The sequence below is a fragment of the Astyanax mexicanus genome, chromosome 20, assembly GCF_023375975.1.
Source record: "Astyanax mexicanus isolate ESR-SI-001 chromosome 20, AstMex3_surface, whole genome shotgun sequence".
In the NCBI taxonomy this organism is placed as follows: domain Eukaryota; kingdom Metazoa; phylum Chordata; class Actinopteri; order Characiformes; family Acestrorhamphidae; genus Astyanax; species Astyanax mexicanus.
The window spans coordinates 11,454,064-11,475,633 of NC_064427.1; the positions used below are offsets into that span (position 1 = coordinate 11,454,064).

General features: G+C 37.0%; 1 protein-coding gene across 1 annotated transcript; it reads right to left on the bottom strand.

Moving 5' to 3' along the window:
* Positions 1-755: 755 nt before the first annotated feature.
* umodl1 (uromodulin-like 1) lies at positions 756-21,027 on the bottom strand. The gene is made up of 16 exons (XM_007259441.4): positions 20,856-21,027; positions 20,082-20,324; positions 14,967-15,137; positions 14,777-14,883; positions 13,918-14,104; positions 13,512-13,652; positions 12,089-12,238; positions 11,782-11,894; positions 10,870-11,089; positions 9,297-9,434; positions 7,598-8,127; positions 6,474-6,616; positions 2,922-3,158; positions 2,577-2,733; positions 2,342-2,426; positions 756-1,395 (listed from the first exon to the last, which is right to left on the bottom strand). The coding sequence occupies exons 1-16, from the start codon at positions 20,929-20,931 to the stop codon at positions 1,211-1,213; spliced, it is 2,883 nt and encodes a 960-aa protein (XP_007259503.3). The 5' UTR covers positions 20,932-21,027; the 3' UTR covers positions 756-1,210.
* Between the last annotated feature and the right edge of the window lie 543 nt (positions 21,028-21,570).

Sequence of the window (21,570 nt, forward strand, 5' to 3'; positions counted from 1 at the left end):
CCTCAGCTCAACCCCCTCCCTCTCTCTCTCCCTCTCTCTCTCTTTCTCGTTACCATACCATCACCATAGAGACACTTCGTTTTTGAAACGAAGGAAAAATTAATGAGTACACTACTGGAAGTTTTGTGTGTGTTTGTTATTTATCAGATAACTGATATCAAGCTATCAAAAAATACATATATATATTTATTTTCTTTTTATAAGTGTCCTTTTGTATTCCTATTTCACACTGTTCTTCAATGTTCAGGACCCCACAGGAAAGACCACCACAGGGCAGATATTATTATTATTATTTAAGTGGTGGGTTATACTCATTCTCAGCACTGTAGTGATACTGACATGGTGGTGGTGTGTTAGTGTGTTGTGCTGGTATAAGTGATTTAGACACAGAAGTGTCTGTGGGGCCTTGTAAAACAGGATGAGAGGAGAATAGTATGCAAAAAATAACAGATGAAACAGAGAAACAGAAAGACTACAGATGCCCCTATATGGTCAGTTGAGCTGGTAAGATGAACAGTAAGTGTATAAACAATGTTCTGTATGGACTGTCTGTATATAGTATATGTTGGGTTTATCTGCTTACATATCTATGCCAACAGCGCCCCCCAGTGATGAAAAAGAGCTGAAAAGAGGAGTGAAAGCACAAGCTTTTATTAACGTGGCCAGTAAGTGGAAGCACAAGATATGTCTTTTTATAAAGCTGACAGTAAGTGGAAGCACAATGTGTATAAAATAGTAACAGCAGACAGTGAGCGGACGTTGTAATGTGTTTTTAATAAACATTTTCACAATACAATAGAGCTATAGTTTTATTCACCAGTCTGTAGAATATTTGAAGTATACAGTATGTGAGCATCAAATAAAGCTTCTAAAGTGCATCGTATGTAGATCAAATGTTGGGCATCATAAAGTACAGTGACATTAATGCCAAACACAAAAACATGTTAAACTACAAAACATTTTACCTGGTTTAACTCCTTTAACAGATGCGTCATTCAGTTATTAATCTGAATTATTCTTGTTTACTAACATAGGCTCACAGATGATTCAGTATACAGTAGTGGGAGTGTATGTGAATGTGTGTAAGCTCTGAAGTTCTGAGTAATAAACTGCAGCTCAGACCCTAAGACACTATGAGCCATGAATTGTTCTATGTAGTTCTGTATGACTAAAACTGCAGAGCCCTTACTAAACATGACCGTAGTCTGGTCTAGGTGTCAAAGACATGATATGTGAAGTTCTCTGGTCGGGGTCTAAAGTGAAAGTTGTAGTTTCCCATTTTCTTTCTGTAGTAAGAAAAGGCTGCCACGCCCACGACGATGAAAACAAACAGGCCGACTCCCAGCACAATGAAGCCGATGGCACGCGTACCCTGAATAACCTCATCCAGAGTCACTGAGAGAGACATGGGGGGTGTTAGAAGTATTCATGATAAATTGTACTTTTAATAATTTAAAATTAAGGCAATATTGATAATGGTTATATATGAAGTATAAAAAGTATAGCATTAATCAACAGTGGGGTGTTCCATCGATTTGCACACAGTTAGCCAGGGCTGGGCAATAATGTAAAAAACAAATAAAATCTAGATGTTTTTATCTGACCGTGACCTTAATTCTGCATGCAGTAGCATTAGCTTTCAGGTACCATTATTCTTATTACGATTCTTAAACGATTATATGTAATTCAGAGGATCCAGTGTTGTTCAGGAGGAAAATGTTCACAGAATAAAACGTATAGGGTTCTGAATATATTTAATTATTTACCACAGGACATGGAACCCCAAATATGGGCATACAAGGACTAAAGAATGACTGCAGGACTGCAGTTTAATTTAGTTATTTTGTTAGGACAGCAAGCAGCTCCCTTAAACCTTACAAGGCGCTTTTGTGTTGAACAAGCTGCAAAATAACCTCATTATATTTTAGTTAAGAAAAAATATGAAAATCACTTCACATAAAAGAGTTCTTTACAGGTTTCTGACAAAAGAACATACATATCTACTGAGATTCCCTATGGCTGATTTATATGTATATATAAAAGGTCCTCAGTTATCTTGATTATTATGAAAATTGCATTAAATCATTAAAATTATTCAAAATAAAAGCCCAGCACCATAGGTAACCGTTTTTAGTTATCTAGTAGGTGTCTAAAAAGATCTAAAAGTGATTAAAGTATCTGCAAATAATTATTCAACTAACTAGTACATATGACTCAGTAGGTACTATAAATTATTCAGTAATGGTTATGAAAGATTTAATAGCAACTTTGAATGAATCACCCTAAATGTTGTTATTGTTTTAGTTGAAACAAAGAGTATTTTCTAAGAACTGATGCTTACCTTGATGTGACCTCCTCAAGGGTCCATATGAAGCTTTTGCCATTCCAATTACATTACCAGCTCTGGAGCTCCTTGCCGTACAGTCCTACAGTAGAAATTAGTAATTAAATCTGTCTGGTTTCTGTGTTGTTGTACAAAACATTCATGTGATAACATTTACAAATCCCATTCTTTCACAGGTTGGTAAAGTCAGGGTATAATAATGGTAAAATCACTGTCTGAAAGAAACACTCACAGGTTGGCAGGTGGCTGATGCCGTCTCAATGCAGATTTGGATCTGGCAGTGCAAGTAAATGATATCCAGATTCACTAGAGAGAAAACATTCACTTCCAGAAGAGACTTTGAGGAGACGCCGTTCTGTATCACAGTTGCGTATTCTGAAACAGGACAGCTGAGGGGCACAGTCACAGTGATAGTCTTAATGTCGTCTTACATCTGCTTCATTATAGCCTCCACTAACAGGGTCTAATCTGTGATGCTGTTTGTCATCATTACCTGTATCTGTGTCTTGTTGCCTGTCTCAGTATATTTTAATAAAATTTTTGATAATGTTTTGATCAGTAAATGCAGTACACACACCTGCCTTTCAGGAAGATGTATAGGGGAGGGTCTGGGTTGCTGTTGGTGTTCGCCCAACATTGGTTGATGACCACTTTTATTTGGGACACATTGGAATTGACTGCCACCTCTATGGTCACCTGCTCCCCGGGGGAGAGGGTGTAGTTCTGAGGTAGGGGGATTGTTCCATTCAGCAGACGAATAGTCACCTGGAAGTTCCCTGATCCCAGCACCGGGTCATTGATCTTATCAACATCACTTAAAAAAGAGACATAAACACAACACTGGATAAGAATACACATTTAAAACATTAAGTGTTTCCTTTCGAGTAAAGAAAAATGGAAAATTATCTTATTATTGACTTTTCCTTTACACAAAATGGTTCTTTATTGAACCAGTGGTTCTTCTATGGCATCACTCAAACACTCACTAAGAAAATACAGATATTCAAAACTTATATTCAGTTCTAAAAGATAAAGATAAATATTTTAAATAAAAGAGTACTTCACATTGCTAACAATAAATGGAAGCTTTTAGCCACCAATTTACATGCTGTCCAATGACTCTTCACTTTTATTAGCCGTTAGCAACATGAGCTTTATTGACTAAACATGACTACTCTGGTCCCTGTTCTACACAGTAAACCAGGGGTGTCCAAACTCTACTTGTTGGGGGCCAGAAAGAGAAATATCTGCAGTCACGAGCCACAGACATTTTAATAAAACAAATAATAAAATATACTATTTATAATAATACATTTTCCTGATTCCTATCATTAACACACCATTATACTTGAGTTACTATCTTTATCTATTTTTGACAGTGTAAACAAAGATTTTTCAAATTGATGGTTCGTTTCCTAATGTCTCTTAATAATATACTCCTTCATTACGGCAACTGATTCCTGACAAAATAAACATAAACACTTTCCTCTCCCAACGTGCCTAAAATCTTCTGCATTTGCTGTCTATTTTCCATTTCTGTGGAGTTGCCATGTTCCCCCAAAAGCTCAGGAACATAGACTGTATATAGCTGGACAGAGCATCGTCTCTCAAAAGTGAAGCCACCACAGGTCGGGCGCCCCCTGCTGTTCGGCTGCAGAAAGCTGTGTAACCCCACCCACCCCCATAGGTTTCAATGGCAAAACAGACAACTTTTAATCACGTTTATTTCTAATATACTGTAATTCTACCTCCATTATTTAAATGCAGCAGCTAGTGTAACCTCTGTTTATATTGTCAAATTTTTATATTCTCACAGAGTTTGTTTTTTAAAACGTTATTCAGCTCTATTCAAAACAGGTGTGGTTATTGTAAAAGGGCTGGTTATGGGTGGGACCAATAACAGACCGTCAGCTCCGCTCCGCTCCGCTCTGCAGCCTGTGACCGCGAGGCAGCCCTCAGGGGCGGGGTTATTTAAATGATTACGAGCTCTCCACAGTCTTTCTCCCTCCTCTGGACTCTACTGCGCAGACTCTGGTCTCAGAATCGCCAAAATGGCGGAAGATTTTGGCTTCATTTTCATTGAATGAATGGGAACGGCGACACGGCGTCCATCTTTATATACAGTCTATGCTCAGGAACATAATAAAGGAAGGAAAGAAGATGAGGAGCGTTTTAGATTGGGTTTATGTCATAGCGACACCTAGTGTTTAAACCTCGAATCTCAGATTATAAAAACCTGATATTTTATTTTTTAAATACGTCACGGGCCATTCTAAAAAAGGAAATGGGCCGAAAAATGGCCTGCAGGCCGTAGTTTCGACACCCCTACAGTAAACCATAAATGTCATTTAACACTTACAAATTTATTATATCAATGAGTGTGACCCTCATTTACAGTATAGCTGAGTCAATAGCTGCACACCATTCTGAAGGCAGCTGCCCAACTGGGCAGCATTTTTAGGCAGCACATGCCTACTGTTAGTTTAGCGCGTTAGCCGATTCACTGGGGAAGCTAAACGCGTTACCTGGATTTTCGAGTACCAAACGTATTTGGCGCACTAAGCTAACCCCTGCTAGCATGCTAAGCTAACCTCGCTACTGGAATAACTGTACATTAACCTGTAACTCAATGCGTAATGCGTAAAAATAGTTTGTGGAATTATGATCCTGTTCTCCAAGAAGTGCTGAAAGAAGCAAGAAAGAAGCTCTTATAACAGAGGAGAAGATGTTAAAATTAGCTGACTGTGTATGCTGTACTATTGTGTGAAACTTAGCTTAGTTTGATGACTTAGCTTTGATGGCTTATACAAACTATTACATTACTTATGCATTTCTACAAATAAATAAAATAAAACTGACCGTACTCTGAGTATGTATTAAAGTAAATCATGAATCTGTAGTATTTGGATGAGTATATTGCTGTAGAAGTGCAAAGGAAAGAAAAATAGCTGCTGCTGCTTTGAGATTTATCCTGAGATAAGTGGGTAATTTACTTGAATAAGTAAACAGAGCTCATGAGCACATCGATAGACGTGATGATATATGCTGATTCCACAGTATGTCCAAAACGCACCGCTGCATAAGGTTCCTTATTAGCTAAAATGCTGCCGAACAAGAGAGCTGCCTTTGAAGGCGATGACTACCTAGGCAGGATGGACCGCAGGTATAGTTAATAAATAATATCAAAATATAAAACATTAAACAATAGTTAAAAAAAAATAAAAACAAACAAAAGTTAACAAAGGCACAAAATTGAACAGAAACTGTTAAACAGTGGAGCTCACCTAGTGGTTATTCACAATGCCCATTTCACAATTTTAATTTGCCAAGACCAAACTTATATGTATAATATAATATAAAAATATTAACTACTGTTGATGTTATGAAGACAGCTATCGTGACCTCCAAACAATTACAGGAACGCACTGGAACTCTAGCAATCTGAAATCACTTAAAGTTATTTGGTGTAAGACCAGCATTAGTCTGACCTTGTTATTGGCCTGTTAAGTGTTTGTGTGAAGTATTTTAGTAGGTAGTGTTTTATCTATTTAGAGTCTCTAGTCAGTGTATAATCGTACTGACACATTATATTGTGACATCAATATTGTAATTTAAAAAATCCATATTGTAATATAGCAGTATTTATGGGTATTTTTTTGTAGAATTTGTTTGGGTTTATATGCATGTACTTAATATTCTGCATTTTAGTATTTCAGTAGATTTTTGCAGTTAGATTTATGTTAAATTAGTTTCTTTGTTACATTTTTGTTATATTATACAAAATCAGTGAGTAAATCAGTAAGTAACTGTTTATAAAATACAAACATTTATTTTGTTGCAGTAGTATATTCTTGAGATGAATAATATATTTTTTGTGTTTTTTAATATTGCCAAGATTATAGAAAATACACTGAAATATTGTGATATTATTTTTGGGCTTTATCATCCACACCTAGCCTGTAGGCATTTCTGTTCTCCTACAATTTTCTTAAATCTGAGTTCCAATCCAATGTGTTTACAAAAGTATAAGACAGAGAGAAAGAGAAAGAGAGAGAGATTGGGAGACAGAGAGAGAAAGAGAGAGAGAGCTTTTGGCCCCACAGAGACGGTTGCTGTAGCAGCACGGTACCTGGAGGACTCGTATCCAGTGGAGACGTTGATACTGTGTGAGTAGACGCAGATGATTGGCACCTCCAGCTGTACAAACGGCCTCAGAATAAATGGCACTGATGTGGTCATGTTGCTGTGGAGGGTCACACGGACTGTGGTGTTCTGAAACACATAAACACCAATATCTTCAGAAAGGTTTCAAATACGGTAGGTACAGATGAGGGGCTGGGTTACATAACAGGTAAGACCTATTATGTTAAATATTTCAATAATGATAACAGTAAATATAATGTTTAATATCTCAATAATGATAACAGCACAAATGTAGCACTAACCAATGAGACCACTTTGGTGCGATTTGGCCAAAAATGAGGGGCTGGGTTACATAACAGGTAATAAATATAATGTTTAATATCTCAATAATGATAACAGCACAAACGTTAATTTTTGCTGCACAAACCAGCACAAACGTAGCACTAACCAATGGAAATATTTTTATTTCATTTCTAATGATATGAGGGGCCAGCTTCACTGAGGTTTGGTTGTTCCATATTAGTCCCGCTTATTGCAATGTGAACACTGATCAGCCAAAACATTAAAACTTTTCCTATGAAATGGAAAGTAAAACACTGATTGGTTCATTTTTTGCATCTTCAGCAAAGCAAACACTGATACCCTAAGTCTGTGCCATGTGCAGTTGATGGCTCGCTTATAGATTGCTAGAGATCCCTAAGTCTTATATTAAAATGATTTTGACAATAGAATTCTAAAATATGGCATATTAACTCTTTCAGATATGAAAATAGAATTTCAGATTCAGATTCATTAGATTTAATAATATGGACAAATTAGAGACCATTAGACTAAAGCAGGATTGGCGGCCTGTCCAGGGTGTTTACTGCCTTCTGCCCGATGCTGGCTGGGATAGGCTCCCACACTCCCCCCACACCTGCAGTCTGAACATCCGAGCCTAAGTGTTGTTAACTGTATCACATGTTTTTTTGTGCTTAAGTACCATACAGGTTAATTTATATGCTTACTTAACTTCTTCAAATAAGCAAAAAATGTTACTGTTACTTGGATCTGTTTTAAACTGTGAACCTGAATCTACTGTGTAAAATGACAGGGGTTCTGAAATCTTACTTCAGTTATCTGGAGCCCACACTTGTTCCAGTCCGCAGTGAGCTGTACATGGGTGGAGTTTGTGTTCGTCACATTGCACTGTGGTTGACCCAGGTACAGGGCTGCTTCTGGGATGTGCTGAGATATCAGGTAATGTTTTGCCACAGAGACGGTCATGGATCCCACCATACATTCCACTGTAATGGCATCTGTTCTGGAAATGATCGGGAGGGGATTGGGGATTGCGGTGGATGTTGTGGCTGATATTGTAGATGCTGTAGATACTCCTGTAGATAAAGCTGTAGCTGATGCTGTAGATAAAGCTGTAGATGATGCTGTAGATAACATTGTAGACGTTGTAGGTGATGTTGAGGAAGTCAAGTTCACTCTCTCGATTTCTGGAACAGCCATGACTGTGGTTGTTTTGGAAACAGGAGTGGTTGTGTGTGTCTCATTGTCAGCTGTCACAGTTGTTAGGTTTGTAGATGCAGAGGACTCAGCAGATGCCTCATTCGGCTGTGTGGAGGTGGATGCTGTCAAATTGAGGCTGGCTATGGAGGGAGAAGCATTGGAGATAATAAACACTGGAGAACTGCGGATGTGAATATATAAGTACTGTGAAAAAAAAACCTAATGAGTAGACATAGTGTTTTATGTCTAACAATCCTAAAATGTCATCACAGGACCTACAAGCAGCTCTCACAACAGATGATGTCAAGATACAGCAGCTACCAGCAGAAAGAGCTAGACCGAGAACTAGTTAGGTTTTCATGGGAGTTTTGTAAGTAGTTTTGTATGCTGTTTAAAAAAACATCATAGACAAAGACCAAGAATTTTTAAACAATGTGTTTTAGGGGTTAGAGGGTGCTTAAGGAAATCTTGAGACTGTCTATGCAATAACAAAGTTCATAAAGGTTTTCAAATAAAAATATTGTCATTTAGAGCAAATGAGAAATGGCTGAAATACCAAAAAAAGATGCAGAGCTTTCAGATCCCAAATAATGCAAAGAAAACCAGTTCATATTCATAAAGAGTTCAGAAATCAATATTTGGTTGAATAAACATGGTTTTCAATCACAGTTTTTAATGCATCTTGGCATGTTCTCCTCCACCAGTCTTACACATTGCTTTTGAATAACTTTATGCCGCTCCTGGTGCAAAAATTCAAGCAGTTAGTTTGGTTTGATGGCTTGTGATCATCCATCTTCCTCTTGATTATATTCCAGAGGTTTTCAATTTGGGAAAATCAAAGAAACTCTTCATTTTTAAGTAGTCTCTTATTTTTTCTAGAGTTGTATAAATTATTTATTATAATCCATTAAAAAAGGCTCTTGTCTGTTTTCCAGACATACCAGAATAAACTATTATTTTTGTATTCCTCCAAAATATCCAGCAATTTTAATCGTGATTAATCTCAGAATATTGTTGTAATTAATACAATTATTGGTAAGAGATTGACACCGCTAATATAAAAAAAAATATTACTTTTTGCAAATTTTATACTCATTTTTTCATTTACATTTATTCATCCACTATTGAAGGTGTCTTAAGTCTTGAGAAGAACGAGTGCGATTTATCATGATTAATCACAAATATTGACACCACTCTTTATAACACATTGTAGCATAACACTTCTAAATCAGAGCTGCGTATTTGTTACACCACAGCCTTAAATTTTTTCAGGGCTTTTTGTGGAACTGTAAATGAGTTGCTGCTGTACCTTCACAGATGCGTCCAGGCCTCGAGTGGTTTGCGTCAGTGTATCCTGGCTGACAGGCGCAGGTGTACGACCCATAGGTGTTGTTACACTGGGCCCAGGGGGAACAGTCATTCTCACCCGTTGTACACTCATCCACATCTGGTAATGAGGAGCACACATTAACACACCTCATTACACAAACAAGCTGCCACACAGTAACGGCTCACACTCAAGAAACTTCAGCATGACTCTTATTGATGTACATATTAAATGCTTTATACACATATTTACATTTACTGTATTAAAAACACTTGCAAAATTAAGTATCTCCAATATGTACAAGGGCGGCACGGTGGCGTGGTGGGTAGCACTTCCGCCTCACAGCAAGACGGCCTGGGTTCGATTCCCGGCTGGGGCGTCCCGGGTCTTTCTGTGTGGAGTTTGCACGTTCTCCCCGTGTCTGCGTGGGTTTCCTCCGGGTTCTCCGGTTTCCTCCCACAGTCCAAAGACGGCACGTTCAGGCTAATTGGAACTTGATCGAAATTGCCCCTAAGGTGTGAGTGTGTGAGTGTGTGAGTGTGTGAGTGTGTGAGTGTGTGAGTGTGTGAGTGAATGTGTCTGTGTGTCTGTCTGTGTCTGTCTGCCTTGCGATGGCTTAGATCGTAGAACCTTGTGATTAGACAGTACCTTTCCTGCCGCGAAATAGCCGACGAGCTGATGTGGCGTTAAACTCGACTACCCAACCCAACCCAATATGTACAAAGTATTTACTGCATTTTCTACCCAAATTGAAAAGCCATTTAAACAGTCCCCATTCATATAAATTTCCCCTATCACTAACAGTGCCACCAACACATGCCTCCTCCGACACATGTGAAGCTAGCTACCACCTCTTTTCCAACTGCTGCTAATGCAGCATTATTAAGCAGCCAGTGCTCTCTGAAGAAATTACAGCACCCCAGCTCAGATATATCAGTCAACAGACCAACATTACACTACAAGTGCCGTTGGGAAGAAATGGCATCAACTTGGGGTGTCATGAGATATGATACTGGGTTTCCAGAATGAGAACAGTTTACATGTTACAGTTAAAATATGCTATTTAAAATAGAGCACAAGCAGGGTCAAATATGCTCTTTTGGACACCAGCTGCTGTGATCCATGCAAAATTATCTGCAATTTAAACTCTAAAGTCTCCTCATAGTAACATTTCAGATGAATGATTAATTTTTTTTACTAGACTGCATTTTTCTGGTCTTTAACTATCCAGGTTTGCTGAGACTGTGCCCACTGCAGCCTCAGCTTTCTGTTCTTGGCTGATAGAAATGAAACCCTCTGTCTTCTCCTGCTATTGTAGCTCATCTGCCAAAATCACCACAATTTTACAGAGTGCTTATATAGACATGAATAGGTTCTTAATAAATAGATATTTTACACATTTATTCTTCAGGTTATTCATCCCTCACTGCCTCATCACCATAAACCCTTCTAATTAAAAGTGCTTTTATATTTAACAAAATCACATGCCCACATTCTAGATAAACACATGTCCTTAGTATTGGTGCTAAACAGTAAAGTGTAGTTTAACCTATACCGTTTATAAAGGTGCTGTTCTTGTCCACTAAGTATATGGTGCTGTTCTGTAGAGACTCCATCAAAGCACTGGCCACAGTACTGATGTTCTGGGTGCTGTCGAGCAGGAAAATCAGGGTGAACTTTACCACCACGCTGCCTTGAAAGAATCTAGTGATCTGAACAATCACTTTCCCAGAGTTCACCATGTCCAGAATGTCTGAGGGCAGAGACTCTTTAATCTGAACAGATGGAAGAATATATAGAGGTGTTACTGCTGTGCCACAAAATAAAATAAAAAAAAATCCAACAATACATATTATGAAACTGATCAGTGATGAATGGGATAGAGAAGGTAGGTATTTCTAATAGAGTGGCCAAGGATTTAAAATACAAGGTGGGGGGTTTCTAATAAAGTGTCCAGAGGGTGAAAATACAAAGTAGGTGTTTTTAATAAAGTGGCCAGTCAGTGGAGGCACTCAGTAGATGTTCCTAATAAAGTGGCCAGCAAGTAAAAGTACAAGTTAGGCATTTCTAAGTGGCCAGTGAGTGAAAGCACAATATAGGTGTTTCTAATAAAGTGGACAGTGAGTGGAAGTACAGGTTGATATTTTTAATAAAGTGGCCAGAGGGTGGGGGTACAAGTTAAGTGTTTCTAATAAAGTGGCCAGAGGGTGGGGGTACAAGTTAAGTGTTTCTAATAAAGTGGCCAGAGGGTGGAGCTAAAAGTTAGGTGTTTCTAATAAAGTGGCCAAAGGGGGGGTTACAAGTTAGGTGTTTCTAATAAAGTGGCCAGAGTGTGGAGGTACAAGTTAGGTGTTTCTAATAATGTGGCCTGTGAGTGGAAGTACAAGTTGATATTTCTAATAAAGTGGCCAGTGAGTGGAAGTACAAGGTAAGTGACTAGTCAGTGGAATAGTGTTTGGGTCATTGCCTCTTTGATGATGGACTCTGTGAGGTTATGGTATTCCACACTGGTGACATCTTTCAGAGCATCGGTGAAGTTTATATTGGTCAGACGAGCCTCTGCATGAAGGGTCTTATTACCTAGAGACACAAAACATTCTTAACGCTATACATAATTTATTATAATATCTACTCAATCTCTGTATATTGATATAACAGTGATATATTGGCTAGTATTTTTTCAATATTCATTAACAAACCAATAAACAAAACAAATTAAGAAACAAATGAACAAAAAAATAAAACAAACAAACATAAAAATGAAGGTTACACACTGTTTTCAGGAGACGGAAAGCCGTTAGTGGTCAGAGGGCTGATAGGAGCGCTGGTTGTTGTGCTAGAGGATGTGCTGGACAGAGAAGTGAAGGCTGGTGTTTGATCAACAGAAGGTTTCCGCACCGGATTTGAAGTGAGTACAATCTGGACTGATGGAGACAAGAAACAAGACAAGACGTTTACATCTAGTGTTTCAAATAGTAATATAGTAGTGATAATAATATATATTATAATATATACTATAGACTACTACAATAATAATTAACCAGTAATAATAACCAGTGGAAACCAGGCATATGAGACAAGATTTTTCACTAAACAGAATGTTGGCCAATCAGCATTGTTCTCTCAGTGGTATCTTGGCTGACAAAATCAGCCCTCCCATTGGTCAGGACTTTACTGGTAAAACTGAAAACCATACGTTTAACCACCAACACAATTACAAATCCACATATTATATTTTGAAAAATTGATAAAACAACAACTGAAATCAAGAGCGCAGCTGGATGTTTCCAACGTCCTTTTAGAGATAAGACTGGACATTCCTGCTGTACAATAAAATGTCATTTTTTTCAGTTTTTATTGATGATTAAGCACTTTGGGGTCCAACTTCAAGTATACAGTAAACTGCCAGAGCATTTGAGAAAATAAATGGCTTTTGACTAAAATGATAAAAACCTAAAATCTGACAAAAACACAAAGTTTAATGACTAAATTATTATTTGATCATTTCCATGTGGTCTGTAACATTAGAAACAATTTTAGCTTTAAAACTGATACAGAAAAAACTATAATTTACAAACCCTTTATCTGTATAAATGCAGTGTTGGTGCAGAATGTGTTAGTGCACTCTCTACGCACTTGCAGTTTTCCTTATGTAAAACCAAACCAAATCAAGGTGGAAAAACGCTTTTAGTTAACAAAATCACTAACTGATTCAGACCAGAGACAAACTACAGGTGTGAAAAAACAGACTATTTACTTTACTCTTTACTTTAGAGTGTGGCAAAGTGAAGTGAGCTCAGTTTCTACACCACCAAAAGACCAACAAAAAAATGGATAAAACTGAATCTCGTACAGGAAGAGGCCTGACCCTTAAGTCAACTGCAGAGACAGAAAACAGGTTTCTGAAAGGTAACAGCATGTAGCTCAGCTCAACACTGGACCAAGGCTAAATGGTAAAAAAAGAAAAGCAGGTTGGTTTGGGCCACATGGTACTGCCAGGGGTGCAATAAGTCAGTGCAATAAGATTTTATTATGTAATTTTGGACATTTTGTTATTGGTCCACTGATCATAATATTTTGCCACAAACTAAAGAACATCTGCCAGATTCACATTATGTCAAAATGTGACAAATAACAGAAATGGAGATACAGGGTTTATGCATTAAAGCAAATATGTGATCCTGAAGCTTAACTTACAGGTGCAGTTTGTTCCAGGCCTGCTGGGGTGAAGGTCAGTAGATCCTGGTGGACAGGCGCAGTTCTGTGATCCATATGTGTTTCTGCATATGGACTGAGGGGGGCATGCTTTCAGCACTGGAGTAACACACTCATCCACATCTGCACACACACACACACACACACACACATAAACACATTAGCCTCAATTGAAAGTGCATTGAACTGAGAGAGAGAGAGAGAAACAGAGATGCACAGTTAGAGAAAAATGATAAACAGGGTTTCCTGATTGACTCATAAGCTGTAATGGGAAGATAATGCATAATGTTCCTGCAGAAATGAATAATACAAACAAACCAGTGTCCTACACACTCACTCAAGTTAACAAATGCCCACAGTCATCAGTCCACCCCAAACCCACATATACCGTTGACGTTCACACTGGTGACCTCCTCGATGTTCTCCAGCAGAACCTGCAGCCTCTGGTCTGTCTCTGCAGGGGACAAAGGTTCAGAGGATCCAAGCAGCATGAAGGAGACAGTACTGACCGGTCCAGCGGGCCATGAGGTCACATGATACACAGAGACTGAAGGAAAACTAAGAGCTCCAGTCACCTGCAACACACACATACAGCCAAACACACACAAACCAGGACATTTTACACACACTGGCCACTTTCTTAGAAAAGCCTGACTTGTGCTTTTACTCACTGGCCATGTCACTATATATTACGAGATCTAATATCTGATAGCAGCATCAATGTGGCCCCAATCTGAAGAAGAAGGGAAACTCATTCATATTTTGTATCCATTTGATTTACATTTGTACTTTTCTTTGTTTATGCACAAACAGTACCATTTGCCATACTAACTGAAGTTTTTCTCAAGTTTTAACTCATGTTTCCACTTTTTTAAACTAAATAAATGTAATAGTCTACATATATTTAAAATTATATTTATCAAACACTGAACCATTGTATTACCCAGCATTCATAGCAACAAAGCACAATACATTTATCTCAGCAGTGCAATTTTAATCATACATTTACTTGAGCAGCCATATTCTAGTGAAAAATGTATATAAAAGCAGCTATTCCAATCATTTGGTTACATCAACAGTTTTATTCGAGACAGAAAATGTACACTTCACTGGAACTGGGATATATATAGTAGTGATTCTGGTTCTGATCCATGCATCAGACATGGACCAGTGTCTTCTTAATACAGAAAATGGGTCTGTTTTACTTGGACTTATATAATGTTAAATAATGTTTTATTAGTACAAACCACAGAGTGTAGGAGCCGTGTGTGGTTGAAGAGTCCACTGCTGGAATTCACCAGATGGTATGAGACCTTCACCTTTACATTCAGACTGAGCCACCAGCTGATATTCACTGTCAACAGAGACACGTAGCATCACTCTGAGTGTGTAACAGCATTGATTAATTCTAGCACATACTGAAGTCCAGGCTCTCACCTTGTGTGTGAGGATCTACACAGCGGAGACTGTTTTCAGTCTGACAGCATTTCTGCCAGCCGGGACAGTCTGTGTCCCACTCACACCCCAACACTGGGCCTGGGCTGAGTCCTGGATGCGCATGAGGGCACACTCCGGGTTTAGCTGTGAACTCCGCACTCCTGTTAAGATCTAATCAATCACAGAATAGCACAAAAACACCTTAATGAACACCGAACATTGCACCGAATCAGTGCCATTTTTGTCCAGAGGAAATTACATGTATAAATGTGCACAAAAATTAACTGTAAAAGACATTTTATTACTAAGCATATTGTCTTGCACATTGACCTAATAGCAAAGATAAAATATGTCATTTAAAATATATATATAAAACTTCCCGAGTCATTATCATTATAAAGTGCCTTTCAAGGTCCCAGTCAGAATCACACATTTATTTTCAATTTAATGTAAAATAATTATGTTTTGAGTTTTTATTACAAATGTATAATCATTAACACATATATCTATACTATATTTGCCATCTTGGAGTTATTTTTTATTAATTTGTACTATTTTCTTTAAGTGTGTGTAGGCGATTTTGCCATGTCCCTCTCACAATAGTGGGAGCAACTATGAGTATAATAAGTCATTAAATTAAACAAAATTAAAATGTTTTTTTTGTGGTCTTATTATTATTGACAAGAACTTTCATAAATGGGTAATTCTAGTAGTTATCAACAGATATTTAATATAAATATTAAGTAGTTAATACATGTCCCTCAAATCATTGTCCACCCTGTCATTATGTTGTAACTGGCCCTTTAATGCAGTAGCCGATGTCATCGGTGACATCACGACCACCATTTAGACGATCTTCAATGATGGTTGACACATACGACCCCTTATCAGTAAGTATTTACACCTTAATTTCACAATTTTCTTCATATTGTCTTTCTTGTTGCATGGTGTCGAGCGTAACATGTCCACCCTATCATGGGGAAATATAAAAAAATATTATTATTTTTCAAAATTTTTAAATATTGTCATATTTATTTTGAGGTCACCTTCGCTAATGCTAACTCTGCTAGCTGAGGGGCCCCCATGTGCTTATCAATTGCTAATTTTAGCTGAAAATGTCCACCCTATCGTTGTCCACCCTGTCATTAATACTTTCCTGATAGGGTGGACATGATGCATGACAGGGGGGACAGGTGGATAGTTTTTTGACAATAATGACAATAATAACGTAATAAAATAACATTATACTATATTGTTTATGTTTCAACCTTCAAAAAGTGTCCCTGCTGGCATCTGATCAGTCAAAACCAAAATAAAACCAAATAAAAGTTGGAGGCCAGAAGTCATCGAAGAGAAGCACATCGGTGAATGGTGTGTAGCCAACTACGACAATGATGGATACCTTGCAGTGGCGATTGCTCTAAGACTGCAAGGGAAGCTCAGCTTCCCCTAAAATGTAAAAAAATAAGTGATTAAATATATACTGTTGTGTGTACATGTCCCTGATTAAATATGCGCTACACCGCGCTGAACTTAGTTCAGAATCAGCTTCTTATCACTGGTAACGCCGCGGCTTTACTCTCACTCATTCCCGCAGCTTCACAGCGCTGCTTTAAACAGTGCACAGACTTCAATAGCGGAGCAAAGCGCGCGGCGAAACGAGACGAGCCATTGGATAAATGCTGGGCTTTGTCCCGCCCATCGGACGCTCAGCGTCTCTGGGGGTCTATGGGGCAGTGGGCTGGCCTCGGCCGGCCCGGACGCTCAGCTTCTGCGTGATGATTGGATGATCTGTCTGAGGCGGAGTGCCTTTTTGATTGACAGCGAAATGTGCGAATTAGCGATCTTTTAGTGTAAAAATCCATTTGATAGTCTTCCTTACGAAGAAAAACTTAGAGTTAAACAGCAGGGCAGATCAACTGCTCAGATTAAATTGGTGTAAAAGGTGGGGAAAAGTAACAGGTATTTTCAGCTGTTCTGGTGTGATAAAGTGAGGTGGCTGACTGGAAGTGCTGTAACAAATAAAATGTACTGATGGCCATTCCTCTTGATGAATCTCAGGACATAAATGAACAGGGGCCAGTAGTAAGTATTGTGTTATTATTAAAATTAATTTAAATAATTTAAATTAATAAAGTGATTATTTAAGGAAATTAAAAAGGAAATAAATTTACCTGCATTTTTTTCCTTTACCAACTTTAAAGATTTTGCGTAGTGTTTTTTTTACTGATCATTTTATGTTTATTTATGTCATAGCGTCGTTTTTTATGTAATTGTTCAATGTAAAGAATGAGTAACTTTTTGTTGTATAGTGAACACTTGAAAATAATGCCTTTTGTTTACAAAAAAAATAAATATCAGGGAGAGTAGAATTTACGTATAAATAAAACTACATATGTTAAGATGTAGGCCGAAATTGAGCTTCCCCTCCTTGAAAGACCAGCATCCGCCACTGATACCCTGGTATCATTCTCGATGTAGAGGAGCACAGCGTGAAAGTTAAATGCATGCACAACAAAGGAATCAACAAATTCTGTTGGCCAAGTCCTCGTGATGACATCAACTGGTATGGGGATTGGCAGATTCTGTGCCTCATGCCGGAACCGCAACTAGTTAACAGGCGTGCTTTCTCAGTGGAGCCATCTATTTGGAAGTACATGGAGGACCAATTACAGTAGACCTAGATACGTGTCCTAATGTTCTGATGAGTAGGCCTACGCTAGATGTTTTTTGATGTTCTGTTTTGATGTTCTGTTGAGAAGCATATGTGTTCTGATGTTGGTGTATGAATTAACTGAGTACAGTTTGTACCTAACTCATCCTTTCTAATGTTTTTCTGTACTTAATGAATTGCATTTGTCCACCCTGTCATGTAATTTTCCACCCTATCGTGCCGATGTCCACCCTGTCAAATTTAAGTTTAATGAAAAAAACTAAATATGTATTGAATATAAATTAACCCCGTGTGTGATTTCCTGATGTCCAAATGATGACCAAACAAAACCACTAAAAAGTTTTGCTAGTTACATTTGTTTTTGTCATTTTATTTTAAAAAACAAAGAAGACCTATGGCTATTGCTGTAGATGAGCTGTAATTTTATTCTAATTTTAGTATTTCCCAAAGACTTTTCCCATTATCTGAAATGTGTTAACTAGAAAGGGACAAAAGACCTTTCTGAAAAGGTATGTTTAATTATAATTATGTAAAAAATAACATATAGTTGAAGCTTACATTTGTCCCCGACAGGGTGGACATATTTTGCAATATGCCCATATTTTGACATTCTGTATTTAATTCATAAAAAGTGTTTAAGCTTGACCAATATGTATTTTTAACACCCAAGGGGCAGCTTAATAACATGATTATAAAGTGAAAGGGGAAATCTTACCTTTTTCTTATCGAAATTGCAATGTCTCAAAGGCACTTTATAATGATAATGACCCTCCCCTGTCCCCACTCTCTAACTATAAACGTTAAGATTAAATATAATTATTTATATTATACATAATAAATCCATATTTTGTAAGTTAAATACACATTTTAGTTGTGTCCCTGGGTTTCACTCAGTCCTGTTACCGTAACACATTACCCCATCTGAAAAATCTGGAACGTTCTACAAGTCACATCTACAACAGGAAGTGACATCAGTTGGTTCTCCTGAAGATCATGGGAAGTTCCCTCATTTGTTTTTCTGTATATTTGATCTTATTGTAACTATGACTGAGGAGGTCAATGTTAACGCTCTGTCCTGTTACCTAAATTAATTCTTAGATCTTAATTGTTTATTTTTTAAAAACAATTTTTGGGAAAAATCACTAGAGTGATTAATATTAATAAAATGTGCTTAATATTTTTGCTTTTATCATAGCTGCCACTGAGCCATTTTTCATGCTTTTGCTAATTCTATGTTAAAAACCTATTCCTGGTACTTTCAGTCCTGTTACTCATAACATAAAATAAACAGAAATGAGTGCCAGTAACAGGGAGTGAGTGCCAGTGACAGGAGTGAGTTCCAGTAATAGGAATGAGTACTGTCCCCTGGTTTATTGATTTATTAATGTGAATATCAGTTAGTGTAAACCACTTTTTCAAATTCTGTTTGGTTCATCATTTATCCATTTGTTTAATAAAATAACATGATGATAAATTTGATCAATTTTAGGTTTAGGTCTTTTTTAAAATGTCTTGTATAAAATGTCTTAAAATGTCTTTGCATTCCGCATGCATATATATAGTGTTTTTTTTTTTTGTCATTACTATCAATTATTTGAACATGCAGTCAACCATTTCTTTAAAACAAATAAAAATCAAAGGAATTAGTGGACTTTTTAACATGCTTTTTAAATGTCACATAAGTTTTGGTAACAGGACAGAAAAAAATGTAAACATCTTTGGATTAGAAACCTTGAAAAAAAAAATAAGTAAAACTGCCTGAGTTTGACCACTACATGTTTTGAATAGTTAAATATATGTGTTATTAGATTCAGAGTTGAATTTAAAAAATAAGCGTAAATTGGAACAAGTTACATGTTACAACAAGCAAATGGCTCTCATTCTGTGGAATGACCCACTGAATAATTTGCTGGATACATTTAGAAATTACTACCTTACTAAATTTACTTTAAAAATAATAAATAAAATGACACTGCACATGTAAATGAGATGTATATTAATTAATTGTTTATTATTTATTTTTGAAATATTAATATTGGGTGACTAATATCACTCACTAACAAATATGCTAAACGTTTCTTACTGAATAGCATAACCTAGTGGTCTTTACTGTGCACTACAGCAATCTTAATTCCACAAAGTATCTACAATTATTTTTCACACTCTAAAAAATAAGTATTGCTTATGTAAACTAAAAAGTGCTCAATTGTGAATCTAGTGAAATTCTAATATGAAAACCATAAAAGATTTTTTTTCCCCACTGCATAAACTAGTGATTATAACGGTGCATTGCAGGATAAATGCAATATTGTAATTTAATGTATGATTTATAAATACATATAAAAAATTACAATTTATAATAAAAATAACACATTATTTAAAACTCATGTCCTCCAGTGGTCACTCCAGTGCAGTGCAGGAGCTTAGATATGGGTACTCACTCAGGGCGCAGTAACTGCCCACTTGTTCGTAGTCGTCGCAGCACCTCCTGACCTCTTTCTGGATGTGATCCTCCTGGGTTTTATAAACTGTGGTGTAAACTGTCACATTACACATTTTCCACGGCAGCCAGCCTCCACAAGGCCTCAGCTGAGAAGAAGCAATCTGATAGGCGACCACATTAATGACCGGCACAGAGTCCTGCCCAGTGCAGAGGTGGTAACTGGACCCGGAGAGGGCATAGCCTGGAACACACATTACAGGGTTATAAATGACTACAGGGAAAAAACTGAATAAATATAAAATATTACAAAATTATTCTCATTTCTAATTAATTTTGCTTTTTAGATTTTTTTTCTTTTGTTAATTTATTTATTATTTTTTTATTACTACTTTTTTTTAGTTTAAGATTTGTTAAATATATGGTTCAAAGCAAATAGAATATATTATCACTGTGCAATAAAAACATGTATCTCTAAAATGGTGGCTTTAAAGAAGAAGGCAAAAATGTTTTAATGAAAGTCAATATACATAAAGTATTTTTCTTATTTATACTGCTCTATTTATCTAGAATTATTTACAGAACAGGTACCAAGTTCAAATGATGAAGAAAACAAAAAACAGAAAAAAATTAAGATGTTTAAATTGGACAGCAAATATACATAAGAATATACTTAGTTGTATTACTATACAAAAAGAAAAGGATTATATTTCATTAAATGCAGCTTTAAAAAGAATCATACTTATAAAAAACAGTGTGTTCTGTGTTTGCCTACCTTCATACAAAGTGTTGTGTCCTCTGGCGAGGCTGCAGACCACCAGGACTAACCAGGCACTGACGATCCCACACATGTTGCAGCACTAAACCAGCCTGTGTGTGTCAGAACCATGCTACAGCATCCTCAGCAGCACTTTCTCCAGCACAGAGTCACAAAAACAGAGTGTTCTCAGCACTAAATCACACCTGATTCACTCTCCTCCCACCTCCACCAGCTTCACCACTCCCAGGAGTGTGTGCAGATACAGTGAACACAGAACACACAGAAACGCAGCTCAGAGTGATTGCAGCTAGAAACAAAGCCTTTAATCCTAGACCTGAACTTTAAAAATTATCATTATAAGAGATTACACATAAAATGTAGGACCTTTACTTGATATAACTTTTGTTTTTATAATAAATTAAGATGATGCATTTAAATTTTTGGGCCCATTCCAATTATGTATGTTATTTTTTTATGTTAAAATTATTGGACTGTCCTGGCAAATTAATTTAACTTGTTAAATGTACTTAATGTGTACTTATAAATAATTCAGCGGTTACAGGTTAAATGGTAACATCAGAATCAACTACAAACCCAGTATTTAGTATTCACTATAAATCATTCAGTATCTACTATAAATTACACAACATTCACTCAAATTATTTAATATCCACTGTTCATGTTGACAATCTACTGTAAGTGTCTCCTTTGAGAAAAGGTGTGAAAAAAT